This window comes from Mus caroli, chromosome 2 (genome assembly GCF_900094665.2).
Source record: "Mus caroli chromosome 2, CAROLI_EIJ_v1.1, whole genome shotgun sequence".
In the NCBI taxonomy this organism is placed as follows: domain Eukaryota; kingdom Metazoa; phylum Chordata; class Mammalia; order Rodentia; family Muridae; genus Mus; species Mus caroli.
The window spans coordinates 99,150,691-99,165,870 of NC_034571.1; the positions used below are offsets into that span (position 1 = coordinate 99,150,691).

The 15,180-nt window shown below is 45.1% G+C and overlaps 1 protein-coding gene across 5 annotated transcripts in view; it reads left to right on the forward strand.

The window, feature by feature from the left end:
* The window catches only part of Pax6 (paired box 6), a 22,861-nt gene extending 8,211 nt beyond the window's left edge, over positions 1 to 14,650 (forward strand). Inside the window, exons 5-14 of one of the 5 annotated variants that reach the window (XM_029471300.1) lie at positions 151 to 281; positions 1,072 to 1,113; positions 1,208 to 1,423; positions 2,100 to 2,265; positions 7,861 to 8,019; positions 8,494 to 8,576; positions 8,770 to 8,920; positions 9,038 to 9,153; positions 11,598 to 11,748; positions 12,505 to 13,309. In XM_029471300.1, the coding sequence (XP_029327160.1) occupies positions 151 to 281; positions 1,072 to 1,113; positions 1,208 to 1,423; positions 2,100 to 2,265; positions 7,861 to 8,019; positions 8,494 to 8,576; positions 8,770 to 8,920; positions 9,038 to 9,153; positions 11,598 to 11,748; positions 12,505 to 12,590 (1,301 nt within the window). In that variant the 3' untranslated portion in view covers positions 12,591 to 13,309. Of the gene's footprint in view, positions 1 to 150; positions 282 to 1,071; positions 1,114 to 1,207; positions 1,754 to 2,099; positions 2,266 to 7,860; positions 8,020 to 8,493; positions 8,577 to 8,769; positions 8,921 to 9,037; positions 9,313 to 11,597; positions 11,749 to 12,504 lie in introns of those variants that run through there. The other 4 variants (XM_021183318.2, XM_029471310.1, XM_021183256.2 and 1 more) reach the window with 4 other exon arrangements.
* Positions 14,651 to 15,180: the final 530 nt, after the last annotated feature.

Genomic DNA, 15,180 nt, shown 5'->3' on the forward strand with positions numbered 1-15,180 from the left:
CCTCCTCCTCCTCCTCCTCTTCCTCTTCCTCTTCTTCTTCTTCTTCTTCTTCTTCTTCTTCTTCTTCTTCTTCTTCTTCCTCTTCTTCCTCTTCTTCCTCTTCTTCCTCTTCTTCTCTGCTCTCCTCTCCTCTCCTCGTCCTTTCCTCAGGTCACAGCGGAGTGAATCAGCTTGGTGGTGTCTTTGTCAACGGGCGGCCACTGCCGGACTCCACCCGGCAGAAGATCGTAGAGCTAGCTCACAGCGGGGCCCGGCCGTGCGACATTTCCCGAATTCTGCAGGTGATCCTCCCGTGGCTGCCCTACTCGCCGCTCCCTACCCAACCCCACCCCGCCCCCTCGTCCTGCGGCCCTCCACTCTAAGCGTCCTCTCTTCATTTCTTACTGTAAACGCTACTAATTACGGACCACACCACCCTCACCAACTCCATCCCCACCACTTCCCTACCTTCCAGCTTTCCCCTCTCCTTCCACCACAGTCCCTGTCTCTTCCAACCTCAGTCAGTTACGTAAGATAATTCATCTGCGTAAGAAAAAGAATGTGAGTGAATTAAAAATATACTTTTTTCATTTGGTAAAGACATTCATTGTGGTAACAGTGTATAAGCTGTAATGAGCTGAGTTATATAAGCTGGGATAATTTCATTCCCCTCTTCCCATCCCGTGCTAACCTCAGATTTTAGAAAATTGTTTGCATCCATCGTGCTTGTGAAGAATGTATATGGATTTTCAAAGGCAAATGTTATCCCCTCCTAACTCACATTTGCTCAACTGGGCAAAAATTTAAGGGAAAAATCATAAAAATTCAATTATTTTCCCTTTGTTCTTCACAACATAATACTACTTTAGACAAGGTCAGCACAAAAAAATTAACCTGACTTCGTTTTGATGCATCTTCACACAGTGTTTAGAAAAATAGTTTTTTTTAAAAAAGCTTTTAAAAAAATAATTCAAAGTGTTTGAAAGTATCATCATTATTTGTAGTTTTAGGGCTACAAATGTAATTTTTAAGAAAAAAAAAGCTCTCTACAGTAAGTTCTCGTACCATTGAAGGTATATTTTTGTGTTATAGACCCATGCAGATGCAAAAGTCCAGGTGCTGGACAATGAAAACGTAAGCTTGTCATTGTTTAATGCATACTTAAACAATTTTATTTTTGTCTTGAAATTATTAATAATGTGGTTTTCTGTCCAATTCCCTAATGCAGGTGTCCAACGGTTGTGTGAGTAAAATTCTGGGCAGGTATTACGAGACTGGCTCCATCAGACCCAGGGCAATCGGAGGGAGTAAGCCAAGAGTGGCGACTCCAGAAGTTGTAAGCAAAATAGCCCAGTATAAACGGGAGTGCCCGTCCATCTTTGCTTGGGAAATCCGAGACAGATTATTATCCGAGGGTGTCTGTACCAACGATAACATACCCAGTGTAAGTTTATTGTGAACATCTGTCCTCCTTGCCCCAAGTCCCATCTCTGGCACTTCTTTATCTCCTCCTGCTCTTTTCTCTCCCCAGGCCTTGCCATCTCTCTTCCTCTCTTCCCTGATTTGCACGGGTCTCCAGGGTACCTGGGGGTATGGAGAGGTGGGCTTTGACTTTTTGACCATCTGGAAAATGGGGTTGAAGTGTGAGGAGTAGTTCCCTTCATTTGGATACCACAAACCAGGAGTCAAAGGAACTAGGGAAAGGCACTGGGAAATGAAAATGAAAACCAGATTCTAAATTCCCCTCAAAGCATTTTCCTGAAGCTTCTTTCAGGCAACATGCATCCATTTCTGCTCTCCGATAAAGTAGATCTCTAAAGTAAGTCTTTTATCACCGAGTCTTTGGTCAAAGCGGAGCAGCCCAGTGAGCTGTTATTAGTGATATCTACAGAGGTGAAGGACTGCTTCCTCCTTTTTACCCAACTTCATTTCCAGGAACAAAATGATAGCTGCCATTCTTTCCACAAAGTAGGTTAAAAATCCACAGACTGTTCCAGGATGGCTGGGAGCTTTTGTATGTGTAGTGGGGTCATTCTTTAAAACTTGGGAGAGCTGAGATGGGGACCTAAGATGGGGTGACTATGTCTTTCAGAGACACTACCATTTGGTTTGATTTGCAGGTGTCATCAATAAACAGAGTTCTTCGCAACCTGGCTAGCGAAAAGCAACAGATGGGCGCAGACGGCATGTATGATAAACTAAGGATGTTGAACGGGCAGACCGGAAGCTGGGGCACCCGCCCTGGTTGGTATCCTGGGACTTCAGTACCAGGGCAACCCACACAAGGTAAAACTCAAGCAGTCACCTTCCTGAAGTGTTTTACTCCTCTGGGCTTCCAGTGCCTTGGAGATTAAAGAGGGTATGATCCTGGAAGGCTTTGATACCCCAACCTCACTTTTTAATTGGTGTTTGTGAAACCATCTTGGTGACTGTAAGAATTATGTATGTCAAGGGTTGTATGAATTGGTTAGGAGGTTGTGCATGTGTAAGGTCGAACCTAGTGGTGCCTTATTCAAAATTGACATTATAATGCAGTAGAGCGCACTTGCAGTACAACTGAGACAAGTTAACACACCGAGAGACTGCAAGGTAAATATAATTGTATTATTTGCTTTTGAAATAATTGACAATTATGTAACTTTGAGTAAGGTGGTAGGAGAAGGCGGACCCCCTACCCCCATGTGCATGGCCAGTTTGAAGACTTCCAGTGATAGTTCCCTCCCCCAACTTTAACCCACGTACTCCCCCCCCCCCCAGTTCCAGTTCTTATTCTCAGTGGTGGCAACTGGTTAGAAGTGGGGTAGGGAAACCAAGTACTGGGCTGAGGCTAAGAGAAGAGGTTCTGGGGCCAGGGGGCAGATAGGAACTATGTTTTCCTTTCCCAGGATCTGTGAGAAGGGTGCAGGAAGAGGAGCGAGTGGGTTGGCTCTCTCCCCTTCCCACTCACACCGAGGTAACTTGGTCAAGAATAGGAAACAGTTTACTTCGAAGATTAATCGGTATTTGTTGTCTTTGTGACAAGGAGATAATATGCGGGGATAATGGGACGAGGAGTCTCACTCCCCCGGAGCACCACCGAGCCTGGGGGCATAGGGCCAGGGGCTGCCCAGGGATGGCGAAGGGGCTGCTGTGAATCAGTGAGCTCTTAGACCGGCCCCGCGTGCAGGGCGCCTCCACAGAGCCGGGTTAGAGAAGGGAAAATCGGTAACAGTATGCGAAATATCTGGTACAAAGGATGCTTCTGTCACTTGCAAGAATTTGTTATGGGAACAATCCTGTCGCTCTGTAATTGCTCATTAGAGAACGTTTTGTTTCTCATTAAGGCGACATGAATAAGCGTCTAGCTGAAGGAGACAGCTGTAGAAATGTTCCACAAGAGACCCCTGGACACGATTCGGCACCAATTGCCAATTAGACATGTCAGTTTTAAGAGCAGAAAACAATATAGGACGGACACTGGGACGGTAGGGAGAAAAGTGCTCCTTTCTGGTTTCCGAGCACCGCCGCCGCACTTGGTCAGTGCAGGCTTCTGATGTGCAGGCCCGGGCTCCCTTGGGTGACACCTCGCCCCAGCTCAGGTGACCTCGAACCTGCAGCTTTGAGTTGGAACTCAGAGTGCTCACAGGTCCAGGAGTCTCCGGTGTCTACTAGGAAAAGATATAACCAATCACACAGGGCCTGAGGTTTGACTCCTCCATGCATTCCCAAAGAACACACCCCAGAGAAGCTAGAACCTCAACTGGTGACCATCCACTCTCCACCCCCAGCACTCTGAAGTTCTGCTAAGCCCTTCCCCGCCCACTTGATCGAAGGTGTCTCGGTTGTGGGCAATGGGCCCAGAAGCTCAGATCTAGGAGGGCTGAGTCCAGAAGCCCTCCACTCCTGTGTTCCCTGGCGTTTGGGGCTCAGGTCTGCATGGAGACCAGGGAATGAACACCCTCTTCCTGTCTCTGGGTGCCAAGACTAAAGTCCAGGGCAATAACTTCCGCTAGAGGAAGTGTTCCCTGCTTAGGGCAGGTTTTCCTCCTGGAGAGCTGGAGAACTAGAGACTAAAAGGGAAAGGCCTGGTGGTGGCCGCTGGGGGCGAGAGGTGGCGCTAGTTCAGGGACTTTTAATTCAAGGCAGCTAGATACTAGAGTGTGCTGGGTCATACACTTCTTGAATGTCCCACCCACCCACCTTGTTTACCCCCACCTAAGTGCATTCCCCCCAGGCTCTCTGCTCCGCCTCCAGCGTGGGGAGGAAGCGTGGCTCTTGGGCGTGGGGACTTCGGGGGTCTGTGGTGTCAGCTTTCCAGGCTTAAATTCCTGGAGATTCCTCTGGCCCTTTGGTGCTAAGAGGGTCTCCCTCCCTCCCTGGCCTCCTTTCCAGCCCAAGTGGCTGATCTGGGGTTGTAAAGAGTCCATTTCCAGAAGCATAAGGAAAGGTTAGGTCTCTGAGGGAGACAAATATGGTTTCCATCTGATCTACGCCACGCGGCGGTGAATAAAATCCTGACGACGTGGGCTGACAATAAGGAGACGACTCTATTCCAGCCCCAATTCTCCAGCGATTTGGTGGTTTTAGGGATCACGAAGACACTTTTTCTCATCTCCTTCCCTCGCCCCAACCCCCATAATACCCAGGCCCTCTATAGGATTTAGTCAGCCTCCTTTCAACAGATGCTTCAATGTTTTGATCCGCGCTCCGGAGCTGAAAAGGTTCCGCAACCGCGTTGCTATCTTTTCTTGCTTGTTTTCCGCCTCACTGATTAAGACACTAAGAAACTAAGGAATGATTTTATTTCCCAGCGTCTTTTTTTTTTCTTTTTTTCTTTTCTGTTTCCCCGCCTCTCCCTCTCTCTTTCTCTCTCTCCTCTTCTTCTTCCAGGAAACAAATCCTATCCCCTGCGTCAGATGGTCCTGGGGCTGGGATAATGGGAGGCGCTTTCACTCTTCTCTGGGATTAGCCTGGGAGGTGCACGGCGCCCATTGAAGGTCCCTTCTTTGCGCTGCTAGGAGGGGACGCCTTTTAAAGGAGATATCTTAATTGTCTGCCACTTAAGTTTATCGTGTGGGGGAATTAGAAAACTCTAACTTCTATTTTTAGTTTCTTAAAAGATTTAAGGGTGGAAGGTAAAGCCACCAAAGGCAGGGGTGGGGTTGGGGGAGGGAGCAAAAAACCCTCCAGCTCTATCTAAGTGAGCACTCAGTCACCTGGCTGCAAACACTTGCTACTTTTAAAGTAGTGAACACATTTTCAGCATTGCTTTCTGGGCTGGTTAAGAGGCGGTGGCGGCGGGCAGCGGGCGGCGGTGAATCCCGTAGCGTTCTCTAACTCCACTTTTAAAAAGAAGCAGCAAAACAGGGTTTAAATGCCATTTTCCTGCTCCTCTAGACTTTTTATTTCCTCCCTAAATATCATTTTTCAAGGTAGCGCAAACCCTAGGCTTATGTAACCAGCACGTGCTAGTCTATAAGTAGTGCCTGAGCGTGGAGGACTGTCAATATAACCTCCATGCTTTAAAATGAAGAGGATGTCCAAGAAGCAGATGAGAATAGAGAAACGCTATGTGCTTGGCGCCTTCAGAGGGAGACCCCCAGCTTTGTTTAATTGACAAGATCTAACATGCTAGAGAAGGGACAGGGGTGGGGCTTTTCTTTTGGGTGGAGGCATAAGTGACCAGGCAGGATTGTGTTTCCAAAAGCAGTAACCGATGGACTTTTTAGTAGTTCCAACGGGGGGGTGGGGGGGGACGACAAAAATGTATCCTCCTTCACCGAATCCGACAATAAAAGGGAAATGGAACAGGCTCTCATCATTTTCCCCCCTGGATGGGGGTACCACTTTGAAGAGTCCTCAAGAGACCTGGGGCAGCAAATTAGTACAGCCACTTGTGCCCCTACACGTGAGTTCGGCGCGTCTCCTTCGGCAGGCGACCCTCCCCTCCCCCACTCATCTGAAGTAGGGCAAGATGCCTGCGGCTTGTTTACCAATACACGCTCCCTCCTCCTCTTCCTTTTCGTGGTTTTCTCCCATCTCTGTCGACTCTCCAGTCTCTTTTTCCTCTACATTTCCCCTCTGTCCCTTCTTATCCTTTTTGACCACCATCTCTTTGGAGCCCTCCATCTTTCTCCGCCCCTCCCCCACACCATTCTTCCTCTTTAGCTTCTCTCCTTTTGCCTCCCCTCAGTCCCAGCTCTGGTCCCCATCCACCCTCCCCACTTCCCTCCACCCCCTGCCCTGGCCCCCCATCCACCTCCCCCCCCCCCCCCCAAGCGCCCTAAATAGCACCGAGGCGCCCGCTCTCCGGACAGTGATTAATGATAGCAGTGCAGAGGGGTTAACACACTTCGCTGAAAAGTCTGTTGACTGGGCTTCTTGTAACACAATGTGGCCCGCTGCACGCCTCAAGAGAATCCTTTTGTTGTCCGTGCTTATTGTGGCCTCAAAATTCTGCCCACGAAAGTTTGCCAACGCTCCTGCCCCAGGAGTTTAATAGTTTCCCTTACTCGCGGGGCATTGTGTGGTGCTGAAAAGCAGCCCTTCGCTATTCAAGTGTTGGTGGTCATCTCAATAGATCTCCAAGGGCCCATATGGTGGCCAGTGCCGATGAATCCGCCTGTTTAAATGGGGGAGAAAGTTGGGGTTTTAAAACATTTCAAAGTTCCTGAAAAGATCCCACTAGATCCTGTCACAATTCCCTGAACGCTTTGAAGGCGCGGCCTATTGTCTCCTGGTTATAAATGATATTCCTGGCCAAGTCGATTCCCACAGAGGCCTGGCGCCCCCTCCCCCCAAACTGGCCAAGTTTCTAGGATCCGGAGAGAACAGTTCCTGTTGGTATCCCGTGGGGGCCACAGGCCTTAGGACCCAAGACAGCCTGCAGTGCCCTGGGAAGCCCAGCCAAGACCTGAGTCCTTTCCTTCCCACAGGCTGCCGCCTTGCCCGCAAGGTGCACGGCAGAGCCGGTTAGCCCAAGTGCACAGCTCTTCACCAAGCGCAAAGGAAAACAATGAAACTTTCCCTGTTTAATGATAGAAATTACATTAAAAGTGGTGGAAATGCCCTAATTAAAAATGTACCACTTAAATGATATGCCAAGGACTCAGCTGCAGCTTAGCATATTTAGCTAGTTAGTGAACTCTCCGCCGTCTCTCTTTTAAAATTACACGTTAAAAATTTAAAAGAAATCTTACTTTTCTCTGGTGCAACACATTACAAAGAATGGACAGTCCTTTTATCTAAATATAAAATTCCATTTTCAGCAATTATAGCCTGTTCTTGGTGATGATATAATTACAGCTGTGCTCGTAATAGGTGTCAAGGCGAAACACACTCACACAATGGTTGAATAAAACTGCAGAACAATGCAAGCACTTCTAAATTCACAACCTTTAAAATGAAATTGACTGTGCAGAATTCAAATAAAAACTAGATAAATATTTTTTTAAAAAGATTACAAGCTTGGTTTGGTTTCTTAATAGCATTTTCTACAAACCTATCAACATCTAATTGATTAGATAGGAATTACTGATTATAGATCAGCTGAAATCGTGCACATCACTCTATTTTCCCAACACAGCCATAGGTAAATACTTTCTGTAGGGCAAGGGAATTGGATGAGGAGTCAGAGAAAAAGATCATTTTGCCAGGAAACTTTTTGGCTTGCTTTGTCATTCAAAGAGACCTTGTGAGAGCACTGTCAGGTCTCATCTAAATGAAAACAGAGGAAATGTGACTCTGGTAACGGTGTCATTCAAAGAAGGCTAATGTCTGACTAACTTAGGAAGGCTTTGTGGAGAAGCAGATTACCCAGTCCTCAGAGTTTCTAACTGTACCGAGTTAGAAGCCCCCCATGCCATTCCGATTTCTCTTATTGTCCTATTCTTTTTGTTGCAGATGGCTGCCAGCAACAGGAAGGAGGGGGAGAGAACACCAACTCCATCAGTTCTAACGGAGAAGACTCGGATGAAGCTCAGATGCGACTTCAGCTGAAGCGGAAGCTGCAAAGAAATAGAACATCTTTTACCCAAGAGCAGATTGAGGCTCTGGAGAAAGGTGACTGGGAAATTTCCAAAGCAGAGAAACCTTAAATCAAAGTAAATGCCACAGCAAAAGCACAAAAGGGCTAAATTTAGCCAGGGCTCTTTGCATAAAAGATGAAAAGCCCCCCACCCCCACTTTTCAGTGTGTGTGTGTGTGTTGTGTGTGTGGGCGCGTGCGCGCGCGAGCACACATGCATTTTTTTCTCTTCTTTTCACACACCAGTAAACTGAAATATTACAATTCTGACAGACAAAGGAAATGATGACCTGTCTGACTGTCTTAGGCCACAGATAAGGACAGACACTAAATGTCATTCCAAAGAAAACTTGCTCCTGGTGGGAAAGTTCTTGCAAGTACAGTCAGCACATTGTTAAGCTGTCTGATTGGCTGGATGAGACGGGAGTTGGGTGTTAAAAGCTAGGTTGATCCAGTGTCTGAACTATTTTGTGTTCTGGTGTAATATATAAAACCATCTCACTCTTTCAGAGTTTGAGAGGACCCATTATCCAGATGTGTTTGCCCGGGAAAGACTAGCAGCCAAAATAGATCTACCTGAAGCAAGAATACAGGTACCTAGGGACCATGTGGTTTTTATGCATTGGGATACTTATATTTTGCCTTGGCTGCATACCAGTCACTGACATAAGCGTGGTCAGGTTTGCAAAGACTCCCTTGTCCTAGGGCAAGGGTGGGGATGGAGGGCTTTTTGTTTGTGACCAAGTGGTAGCAAGCACAGGGCTAACCTGTTCTGTGCATTTCCAGGTATGGTTTTCTAATCGAAGGGCCAAATGGAGAAGAGAAGAGAAACTAAGGAACCAGAGAAGACAGGCCAGCAACACCCCTAGTCACATTCCTATCAGCAGCAGCTTCAGTACCAGTGTCTACCAGCCAATCCCACAGCCCACCACACCTGGTAACTTGAAATTCCAACTGCCAAGAAACGGTTCTTAACCTTGCCTGCCCTTGGCTCTCTCTTGCCTTGTAATGAATGACCTTGCCCTCTCTCTGTCTCTTTTCTCTTCCTCTGCAGTCTCCTCCTTCACATCAGGTTCCATGTTGGGCCGAACAGACACCGCCCTCACCAACACGTACAGTGCTTTGCCACCTATGCCCAGTTTCACCATGGCAAACAACCTGCCTATGCAAGTAAGAGAGGACGGTCACCTGCTGCACAGGGCAAGGGATGGGTTCAGGCTTGCAGACCCCATTCGTTGCATTTACTCCCTTGGGAGTCCTTCTTGTGACAGTGATTGGCTTGACCAGTCAACTCTGAGACAGTCAATCCAACCTCTTTTAGCTGATTGATTGACTGATTGATTGATTCATGCCCTTGGAAAACAAACACTCGATCTGTTCAGTCAAGTTAATGTGCCTTTCATCATTATGTTAGCTGGAGAATGCCGGGCGGGAGTGAGGTCCGTTTTGGCTACCAGGGATGTTTGTATCAAAGTAGAAATAATTCGGGCATAATGAAAGGTAGTAAGATGTTGGCATGTAAAAAGCTTAGGTTTATGTTAGTGGGTTTGTATTAATAAATGCAGAAGCAGCACAGATATTTTGAGGATTACTTTTTGGTTCCTCTAAGAAACTAGTGAGGAAGAGGAAAAAAGGGAGGGGCGGCTGAAAAGCAAGATTCCTCTTTAGAGAGTGAAATGCATTTAGTAAAATAGGGAAACTAGTTCCTTCTACGTTTAAAAGTAAAAATGGAATAGAAGGTATTTGCTAGAAATTTAATGTGTGTCAGCTGCAGCCGATGTGACAGGTCAGTGGTAACCCTTGCTGCCTAGGGAGCTGGATGGCATTCTTACTATAATACCCTGGCCCGTGTTCTTAGGGGTTGGTCCTGGACCAAGCTGGCATTGCCTAGTGTAAGTTCTGCATGACTCCTGGTATGTGCTAGATCACTGTTGCTTAGAGGATTCTGATGTCTTAGGAACATCAGCATTCCTAAGGTTCCTGCTTGTACGACCATCAGATATGCCTGCTGGTGTAAGATTAGAAGCATGAGCCCTGCTGGAAGCAGTTCTGAGGGTTTTATACAGATTACTTAGCCTGCACTGAACATCTTTTGCCAGGCTTGGAATTCAAATAACAGCAAAATAAAGTCTCTCAATCTTCAGGCCTAGAACTGGATAAGCAGTTCCAGAGGACGTATTCACCTGCTTCATTTCTATGGCATCTGTTTTTTATTGGACATAGTGCAATTGATGTAAATGAAGGGGCCAGCAGCCCATTAAGTTGGTATGGCTACAACTATTTTGGAATTTCCCAGAAGTCAGTTTGCCTAGAGGAAGTGATTGCAGGAATTAGAAGCAAATGCAAGCTGAAGTTCTGGCAGGGCCCTTTAGGCCTGTTTGCCTTTTTGAACTTGACACGAGCAGTCATCATCAGACTTTAATGAGGCCATAGAGTAGCTTGTGCACTTTTGTTGCTATATACTGTAGCAACTTCTAGGTTTCTATGAGGGTGACATAATGTGCACATGGTAAAAAAAAAAAAAAAAAAAACCAGAAATAATTAAATAGATGAGGGATTATATTAAGCTTGCTTCCATTTCTAAAGAAATAGGTTGGGGTGACTTATTTTAAACATTGACTTTAAAAATTACACAGATTATACAGTCACAAAAGTAAATAGCATCATTGAACAAAGAAAATAGAAACAATGTGTGATTTTATTGTTCAGAGAGAACTCCTTTGTAGGTTCTGGAATGGGGAGGGGTAGTTTCTCTGTCAATTGCTTCTTCCTGTTGACCAAGATCCTCTCTGTCTTGCAAAGAATGGGTATCTCCTACTGGACCTTCCTCGGTGGCTGTCAGTTTTTGTGAAGGGAGGTTTGAGGATGTCAAGAATTTTCAGAGCAGAACAGCTATTGCTGACCCTCTGTTTCTATTGATCCACCTCCTGAGGCTTTTGACCTCAAGTAACCTTGAGAGCTTCCATGAGGGAGCTCTCTCCTGGCTCTGCATATTTCTTGTTTAGTTATGAGAGACATTCATCTCCCCAACATTTCTGTTTTGAATACTTTGAAGATAGCAATACAATTTTATGGATGAGACTCAAGCAGGGGTTTGGGGTCAGTTAGGAAGTCACAGTTAATTCTCAGGTTGTGTTTAAGTTATATTCGTGACATTTCTAACCTCTTCAATGTGACGTCATTATGGTTGTGCGGTTTATTATTATTATTATTATTATTTCTCTAATCCTTCAAGTCCAGCACTGAACTGTTCCCAAGGTCCCTCCATTAAACGTTCCAGAGAGTCCTCCTATTGCTCTCTTGAGCTATGGGATTTGGTGATCATAGCATTCCCCAATAGATCCAAGTTTGCAGAGGGAGGATGTCTTTCATGATCGTAACTCTAGCAGAGGTAAAAGTCAGCACAGACTGCCAAAACTGGACGTTTGTTTGCGTTTACTGTGTTTCAGAAATGTAATACACAGCATGCTCTGGTGGTGGCCAATGAATTCTAGGACATTCCAAAGAGACACCAGTAATGACCAAGTGTGCTGGCAAGCCCTGGAGAAGAGGGTAGCCTGGGATGTAGTTGTCTGGTGGTTCCAGTAATCACAGGCTTTTCTTTCTTCTGGCAGCCCCCAGTCCCCAGTCAGACCTCCTCGTACTCGTGCATGCTGCCCACCAGCCCTTCAGTGAATGGGCGGAGTTATGATACCTACACCCCTCCGCACATGCAAACACACATGAACAGTCAGCCCATGGGCACCTCGGGGACCACTTCAACAGGTGAGCTCTCTGCAGCTGTGCAGAGGCATCTACTGGGCCTCTTTGGCCAGCTGATCTTTCACACTGTGTTTCCTATTGACTTGAAGAGAAACTTCTGACCTTGCATTAAAGGAGTGTGTTGAATATTTTACTACTCTTGTCTTGAAAGCAAACAGACTGACTAGGGAAATTCAGTTAAGTTAGCGCGTTGACAGCATCTAGACAAGTCATCACTTATGGTGAACGTAATCACAGAAATAGAGTATGAAGACAAGAACCCAAATCACGTTTTCAGATGATATCTCAGTCAGAGCTGGACAGCGAGGCTCCACTGAACTTTGATGTGATGAGTACTCTTTAGACGACTTTCACATCTTCTAGCTTCTTGATGCCAGCTGAGGAGTGTAGATGTTAGGTCTGCTTTTCCCACCCAGCCCCATTTTGGCTTCTGAGGATGTAGCATGTTAGTCTTCCAGAGATGGTTGTACTAAGAAACTTCCAAACATTGGGTATCATGAGGTACGTGCAAACATAGCCTCTAGTTTCAAAAGGTCTGCTTTTCTTTCTAATAGTTGAAAGTTTTCTTTCTTTTTTTTTTATAAAGTAAAAACTGTATTATGAAGTGTTAGGAATTTTTAGAAGGTCTGTGTGTTCATGCTGTGTTCTATCGTAGAATCTACCTATGCGGCTGGTGTTTGAATTTTAGAAAGTCTGTGTGTCGGTGCCGTGTTCTACTGTAGAATGTACCTATGCAGCTGTTATTGTATTCATTTATAGGACTCATTTCACCTGGAGTGTCAGTTCCCGTCCAAGTTCCCGGAAGTGAACCTGACATGTCTCAGTACTGGCCTCGATTACAGTAAAGAGAGAAGGAGAGAGAGAGTGTGATCGAGAGAGGAAATTGTGTTCACTCCGCCAATGACTATGTGGACACAGCAGTTGGGTATTCAGGAAAGAAAGAGAAATGGCTGTTAGAAGCACTTCACTTTGTAACTGTGTCCTGAACTGGAGCCCGGGAATGGACTAGAACCAAGGACCTTTGCATACAGAAGGCACGGTATCAGTTGGAACAAATCTTCATTTTGGTATCCAAACTTTTATTCATTTTGGTGTATTATTTGTAAATGGGCATTGGTATGTTATAATGAAGAAAAGAACAACACAGGCTGTCAGATCGTGGATCTGTGTTGGCTCATGTGGTTGTTTAAAGGAAACCATGATCGACAAGATTTGCCATGGATTTAAGAGTTTTATCAAGATATATCAAATACTTCTCCCCATCTGTTCATAGTTTATGGACCGATGTTCCAAGTTTGTATCATTCCTTTGCATATAATTGAACCTGGGACAACACACACTAGATATATGTAAAAACTATCTGTTGGTTTTCCAAAGGTTGTTAACAGATGAAGTTTATGTGCAAAAAAGGGTAAGATATGAATTTAAGGAGAAGTTGATAGCTAAAAGGTAGAGTGTGTCTTCGATATAATCCAATTTGTTTTATGTCAAAATGTAAGTATTTGTCTTCCCTAGAAATCCTCAGAATGATTTCTATAATAAAGTTAATTTCATTTATATTTGACAATACTCTATAGATGTTTTATACACATTTTCATGCAATCATTTGTTTCTTTCTTGGCCAGCAAAAGTTAATTGTTCTTAGATATAGCTGTATTACTGTTCACAGTCCAATCATTTTGTGCATCTAGAATTCATTCCTAATCAATTAAAAGTGCTTGCAAGAGTTTTAAACCTAAGTGTTTTGCAGTTGTTCACAAATACATATCAAAATTAACCATTGTTGATTGTAAAAAAAAAACCATGCCAAAGCCTTTGTATTTTCTTTATTACACTATTTTCTTTTTAACCTTATAGTGTGGTGTTACAAATTTTGTTCCCACATTAGGTTAATGTCCTAAATCAATGGTTACTTTCATATACTCCATTTTACAACCTGATGGTCCTCAAAGAAATAATTTTTACAGGTATCAGGAGTTGGTAATGTATTGTAAAAAAACCTAAAACAAAACACAGCTGTATGTAGATCTGCATCCCACAATGTGTACAGAAAATGGTAATATTTCAAATTTATATATTTATTTGATTTTAAAGCTCAAAGTGTAGAAGTAATTAAAAATATGCAACAAGGGATTCACTAGGAATTGTTTTGAATTAGAGCTGGCATTTTCAACCTGGGCAACCAATCCCCACAATAATTCCACTACAGTCATATTCAAAGGTTGAGTTCTTAAACAAGATCCTCTGAAAGCTGTTGCCAATCTCAGATAACCCCTCTTGCTGTCCTGTCTCCCGCCTCTTTGCATAAGAGGCATCGGTTCCCATTGAACCCCTCCAGCTGTTCCCATTTGTGTCTTGCTTTCGGTGCTGTGGTGGATGGTTGGAGGGTGGAGGGGGATGTTGCATGTCAAGGAATAATGAGCACAGACACACTAAGAGACAACAACAAAGCAGACTGTGACTGGCCGGTGGGAGTTAAAGGCCTTCAGTCATTGGCAGCTTAAGCCAAACATCCCCAAATCTATGAAGCAGGGCCCATTGTTGGTCAGTTGTTATTTGCGAAGAAGCACAGATCTGATCATGTTTAAAGTGGCAGCATGCAGGGCAGGAGTGCCTGAGCCCAAGCAATGGAGTGAAAAAAAAGGAAGCCTTTGTTGGTTAGAAAAAGGCCTGCCTGCTATTTTCTGTCTGTTCTGTGCAACACTTAAGTCAAATAGACACATTTTCTTTAGCAAGCTTGAGAGAGAGAGAGAGAAACTCTGGGGTCCTAGCCACCTAGATTAAAAATACAAGGAGACTCGTCCTAGGGGGAAGACATTTCACTGACTCCCAACTCTGAGGATTTTTGGTTTTGTAAATCGCCAAAGGCAAATGATCAGAAATAAATTGATTGGAGGATTTCAACATAACCTTGCAGTTCGACATCTATGTGGTACTTCTGAACAGATCATCGAGATCCATTTTATTCTAGTGGAGTTGCTTCATGTCTGGAGATGGCATCCTAACTGGATTGCAGTGTGTGTGTGCATATGCCCGTGTGTGTGTGTGTGTGTGTGTGTGTGCATGCATGCACAGTTGTCGTCCATGTCAGCCCACACTGCCTGCTGGCACGTATCCTCTGTTGGTACAATCACCCTTGCAGACACTTCCACCTCCTGACATTTTGCAGCCTCCCGTTCCCTGAGGGACAAGTGTTGAGGGAACTGTCAGAGAAGAGCTGTGTTGTAGCCTCTGCTGGCTGGTTTACTTATTCCTTGAAAAAGAGAGAGCAGTTTTCAACTGGCTGTGATTTGGGCTGGTGTCAGGCATCCTGTGCTGGCCCATGGCCCTGCTGAGTAGAGCACACAGACAGAAAGGCACAGGGCATTCTGGGTGCAAGACCTGGGAGTGACATGAAAGCTGAGGGTATGGATGTGTGCAGTCTGAGACATATAC